Source organism: Stegastes partitus, unplaced genomic scaffold (genome assembly GCF_000690725.1).
Source record: "Stegastes partitus isolate 25-593 unplaced genomic scaffold, Stegastes_partitus-1.0.2 Scaffold4, whole genome shotgun sequence".
Taxonomy (NCBI): Eukaryota; Metazoa; Chordata; class Actinopteri; family Pomacentridae; genus Stegastes; species Stegastes partitus.
Window position 1 is genome coordinate 854,390 of NW_007577735.1, and position 6,218 is coordinate 860,607.

At 40.2% G+C, this 6,218-nt stretch overlaps 1 protein-coding gene across 1 annotated transcript in view; it reads left to right on the top strand.

The window, feature by feature from the left end:
- The window catches only part of LOC103354725 (zinc finger protein 316-like), a 3,998-nt gene extending 3,082 nt beyond the window's left edge, over nt 1-916 (top strand). The window contains exon 5 of the mRNA XM_008278197.1: nt 1-916. This exon is cut by the window's left edge and continues 1 nt beyond it. Coding sequence (XP_008276419.1) covers nt 1-562 — 562 coding nt within the window. The 3' untranslated portion in view covers nt 563-916.
- The last annotated feature ends 5,302 nt before the right edge of the window (nt 917-6,218 follow it).

Here is a 6,218-nt window from a genome sequence, read left to right on the forward strand (position 1 = left end):
CGAGTCTTCACCAGGGCCCAGCAAATCTTCCCCAGTGCCTGGGGAGTCTTCACCAGTGTCTGACAACGCTCAGAACACCCAGATCTTTACACTTCTACTGACTTCTTCTACCTCAACTTCTGCAGCTACACCTTCAACCTCTACATTTTCAACTAAGACCTCTAATGCCCCTCATCCACCTCTACACACGAGTGACTTACCTAAAATTCCTACACGGGTGCTGCCGGAACCCTCTTCTATGCCCCCTCCACCTCCTGCAATAATCAGATATAGGGGACAAGGTACCTCGTTTAAGTATAGGTCATCAGTGCCTGCAACTTTCAATCAGCCTCAATGTCCAGAACTCCCACCCTCTCTGAAGATCTTCTCGCCTCAGTACCTCACCTCAGCCTTACTTGAGGTTAAAAGAAATTATGAATATATTTTCAGTAAATCAAAGGATGTTAAGATGAAGCCTATTGTGAAGGAGGAACCAGCTGAGCCACTGATGGTTTCTAAAGATGAGCAAACCATCACAAACAAAAAGGAGAGAATTGCATATGACCTTGAGATTGTACTCTGATCAAAGCAGTAGTACAAAATGTATGACTTTTAAAACTGTGATTCAGTCCTGCACTTCAGATGCAGTTTGACATGTTTGCCTGAACAGAAAGGATTCACATTTCACTACTACTAACAGCAGGACTGGGTCTTTGTAACAGAATGTTAATAGGCCAATCCTGCACAGTCATTAGTCTGTTTGGTAGATTTACTGCTAAAATATAGACTCATTTGGGTTGATTTTACCATTACACTGCGTTTTTCCCACCTGTGGGATAGTTCTGTTTTTTAACCTTCCTGTAGTGCTCACATAAGTATACTTCAAATGAGGGCTGTACAATTAATACATTTCAAACTAAAATCTCGATTTAAAAAAGAAATGCAACAAATAACAAATTTCACCCTATACATTATATATTATGCACAAATTTAGGCTATACATTGTGCAGGGTTTCAGCTGCCATGGCATTGGTTTTTCAAATTCATGCCATCCTCCTTGTGTAGATCAACAGATACAGTATATGCTGTATTGTCTCCGTGGGGAAATCTAAAAGTTACAGTCATGCTCTTCATGGTATCTCATGTGATTATGCTCTGTCACATGTTGCAAGTTTATTACAGAGTGAATAGGGAACAGACGCACAATTCACATTGTATTATCTATCTGTATTTCCCTCACATTGTTCAGCCCTACTGCTAGTTATTGGTGCACACCTTACTTCACTATCGATCTACTCTTAGTTTGGCCTATTTCGGTTCAGCACGTTGATATATTTTAAGCAAGTTACTCAAATGCTGCTATTTTGTATTTAGAAGGAGCTCTGTACTTTTGAGATCTTTCACATTTGTTTTTGTCACTACTGTTGGGTTAGTTTTGCTGTTATGTATGTTGAATGTAACTGACCTGGACTGTAAAACTGCACCAGGTGGCATTTAGGCTGCAGGCTGTATCCTGTACTTGGCAGTTTTGTGGGGTAATAATCACTTTAGTCTGTCAGCAAATACACTGGAACAGGAATAAGAGTGTTATCTTGCATCATATCTGATAAGACTTTCCACTGAATACACTAAAATGTCCCATCTACCTCAGATAACTGGAGACACAAAGACATCTGTTTTTTTTTTTTTTAAGTACATAAATATACTGTGCTGAATGTCTTCAAATATGTACACAACCGTAGCAGTTTCACTACTCACTATACAGATTTTGGGGCTGCAGGGTGGCGCAGTTGGTAGCACTGTTGCCTCGCAGCAAGAACGCCGACAGTTCGCATCGGGATCTTTCTGCGTGGAGTTTGCATGTTCTCTATGTGCAGCGTGGATTCTCTCCGGGTTCTCCGGCTTCCTCCCACACAGTCCAAAAACATGTTGAGGTTAATTGGTGATTCTAAATTGTCTGTTGGTGTGAGTGTGCTTGGTTGTCTGTCTCTAAGTGTAGCCCGCAACCCCAGCAAGGATTAAGGGGTGTATAGATAATGGATGGATGGATTATACAGATTCTGTAAAGCGAGGCCGCAAAGTCACTGTCTTTGATGTTTAAGTTTTAAAAATGATTGTTAACAGATCAGCTTGATCAGATTTTTTAATCCACTTTATATGAGTTTCAGTCACTACAGTCAAATGATGACAGTTTTATTAATGTGTGTCCAGAATGTTGTCTTTGCCTCATGGCCACTGTCATAACATTTGAGCCTTCAATAGCATTACAAGACACTAAAGATTTCCTTTTAAAGTACACTAATTGTAAATGACATGTTGCTGGCTGTACCTAATCTACATATTTGATTAATGAAATTAGATGTATTGGAGTTGAGGAGACATTAAACTGAATAACAGCAAAGTCTTTGCATTTGTTGCTTTGACTGTGCATCAAAACAACATTGTGTTCATGTTTCGTTCTCACTTAGATACGGAGAGACAAGAGAGTTGAGAAATAGACTGTGAAATAAGTCTTAACTGATATATTTTCTGCACATGGCATGCTGAAACAGAATATCCGTGCAGTTTTTGTATGATTTTTCTTGAACCTACAGAATTCACAGAGTAAATAATTTTGTGGCCAAACCGTACAAGATTTGCGGGACTAAAAGCATCTTCAGATTTATCCTGATGGTAACACTGGAGGGATTGTGAAATTGACCCAAAAATGTCTGCCTACTTTTCTTGGACTGCCCTCTTATCACTGTGTCATATTAAATTAAAATCGCCTGCTTGCTCTGTGAGCTGGCATCCAATCCGAATGCACAAAAATGCCCACAGTACAATAACAATAAGGAGCCTTCATGCTTTGATTTCTTCAGCCTTTTTTGTCATTGTAGTGTATGTGGCAGTTGTTTTTCAAACAGTAGTTGTTGTTTTGGGGTTTTGTTTTTTTTTTTACTTCAACTGCTTCTTGTTTTTGAAGCTTAACAAAATGACACCGTTGCTCAATAATGCTAACTGCCTAAGACCCATCTGTACAGGAAAAGGCTTATTTGTTTATGCAAGGGAATTGCTTCCATTTAAAAACATTTTATATAAACAACTATTGCCAGGTGGAGATTTAGGCCAACATTGATTTAAAAAGTGCAGACTTGATGGATTGTTGTCCTGTAGCATTCACCAATGGCAGGATTTAGTTTGATTCCTGGATCCTCCTGTCTACGTGATTAAGTGTTTTTTGGTGCCCAAAGGATAGTAAATGAGGGGCAACTTTGTAAATTCTTTCAAGGTAGAAAAGTGCCATATGTGTGCAGTTCATTTACCATTTAACAAACCATGTTTATACTTCATTGATGAGTAATGACATGTATAACTGCAAAATTGAAGGTTTTTTACTAAGCATGTACTCCTCATTCATGACTAGTTGGTATATTAGTAAGTAAAAACTACATGACACTAACTGCTTAACTTAGAATTAGAATTATTAGAATACCAACCTTCAAACAGAAAAAAACACAACAGCCAAAGGGGTTTCTACAACTCCTTATACTTATAAACCCCTAATTTCAAAATGCAATTCATCTATACAGCACATTTAAAACAACCTGAGCTGACCAGAGTGCTGTGCATGTTATCAGGCAGCAACAAAATTATGAGCAAACATCACGACAGGATGGGATTTGTAAAAACCAAATTGTAAAACAAAATTGCGCAAAATCCTAAAACAGGCAAAGCAGAATAACATCTAGTAAGATAAATTTCTTGTAAATATGAAGTGTTAGTAACATTAAAAACAAAACTTTGGAGCTGCTGCTGTAAAGATTACAAAAGATGACAGAAGTTGAAATGAGGATCTGAGACAACTAGAGGTGGAGTAATGGCAGAGAAGTTCAGAAAGGTACCCAGATCGCAACCTATGCATAGCTTTATAAACAAATAAAAATTATTTTAAAATCATTTCTGTAGTTAAGCAGTTCTACATTCATTTAGCCAGTGCAGGGATGCTGATACAGGTGTAGTGCTATCCATATTTTAGTAACATGTAAAACAGAGAAGACTGAGCAGTAAATAGAGGCAGAGATTTTTGAACAGATTGTAACATTTGGCTCTTATTTTACAGATGTTCCTGGTTTTGTTAAATTCCAGCTATTTGCTAGTACATTCACAGAAAAAAATATTTTAATTTAAAACTAAATTACTCCCCAAAACTGGCAATAACATTCCAATCAAAAATCTGTGTTTTTAATAAATGACACCGATTAAAGCTTCAGCTAGCCATTTGTAGAAATTTTTACTTCCCCTGACATTTATAACACTTAAAATAAAGATAAGATCGACTATGTCAATATTTTAAGAGAACGACTACGGGGAAAAAAATCTATTGTTTTCATTGTATAGTTATTTGAAGACATTAGAATGTCAACATCATTTGTCTTCTTTAGTTTCTCTGTTTTTGTTGTTGTTGTTGTTTTACATCTAAATATGTAGTGTCCCATAGTGACAGTGAAGATGTCTCATGTTGCTACCTGGATCTGTAAATAATGTCCAGTTCTCACTACATATTGTGTTTGAAATGAAGTGATAAATTCTGTGGTTGATTATTCTGTATTTTTTCCTCAGTATGTTGCAGCAGTGGGGTTGTTTACAGAACTGTATCAGTCTGGGATCTGAGGCTATGCTATGATCATGTAAATTGCTCCAGAATACATTAACTCAGTATACGTTAAAAGTCTATTATTTGTTATCACTCGTGTCCAGAGGGTTTTCCTCTGCAACCCCTCGTACCACATCTCGAGACCATCTGCACGCTGTACACGTCCCATTGGTCCGCACGCGCCGGTAATGGTGGGCGACGATTCTGATTGGACGTCTCTCTTGTCGCTTTAGAACAACGACAGCGATGATTGGCTGATGATCCCGGACCAACGCGCCGGATTGGCCGCCGTGTCTTCGCGTGGCTTCATAGTGACAGTCTTAGTGGTGCTGATGCTGTGACAATGGGAGTCATCCAGATATGCATCATCTGGACCGAGTGAGCTTAAAGCGCAGCGGCAGCGCACGGGCTTGACTGACCGAAGGGACGGAGAGGCAGCTGGACACGAGGAGGAGCCTCCTGCTGCTGCTCTGGAAGGGTAAGTTTTTGCCCCAGAAAGCCAACTGTCATGCCCGGGGGCGCCTAGTTGGCTGTTTTTAATGCGGGGGGCTGGGTGAGTGGCTCGAGCAGGGCTGTCAATTCCGCTGGCTTAGTAGAGCAAGGTTAGCAGTCCTTGCCAGATCTCCTGCATACAGTTAAGATGCATTCGCTGTCTGGCAAGTCGCACAGAACACTCGGTGCTGCTAATGCAGCGGTTGTAGGAAGGCAGCTGTGAGTCAACTCAGCCCCTTGGTCGACTGCATTGCGGAGAGAGCATGCCTTGCAGAATAGCATGTGTCTTATATTATGCACACATCTCCCTAAATACAGTGGTCACCATGTTCGTGTGCTGTAGTCTTCACTCTCTCACAACCTCAGATTTCACTCTCACACAGAAATCCATCATTTAAAAAAAAAAGGGAAAAAAAATCCAGTTTGATATTTTTGTTTCAAGATGGAAAGTGTGATTTATTATATTTTTGCTTTTTTTTTTTCAATAGCAAGATATTTCATCATCATTGTTGCACAGATTTGTAGTGAGTTGCTTTGCATGCTGGGATTTGAAGTTTGACGTGAGCTGTCTATGCTTGTGTGCATGAATGCAATACACATTGTTGTGGTCCAGCATTATAGCTATACATGTACACCGATCAGCCACAACACTATCTACAGCTGTCTAATGTTGTGTGGGTCGGCCAAAACAGCTGTGACCCATCAGGCCATGGACAAGGGGGACTCTGAGGGTGTCCTGTGGTGACACTGGCAGCAGCCCTTTGGGTGCTGTGGGTTGTTGATTGGGGCTTCTGTGGATAGTACTGATGCATCCTGTGGTGCTTGATCGGATCAGCCAGGTCAACGCCTAGAGCTCTTGGTCATGTTCCTCACACCATTCTGAGCGTTTTTTTCCCAGTGTGGTACAGCAGCACACTGTGGGCCACTTGTGGATGGCACATGTCAAAGTGATGTCCACAGAACCTGAACCCAAGGTTTCCCAGCTACAGTACTGCATTGTAACCCCGATGGTTTTTAAAGTTGTGGCTAATCGATGTGTGCTAACGTTGTATACTGTTTTGTTGCTTTAAAAATGCAGTGTTCCACTTCCCTTTGCTTTGTAAGTCTAGAG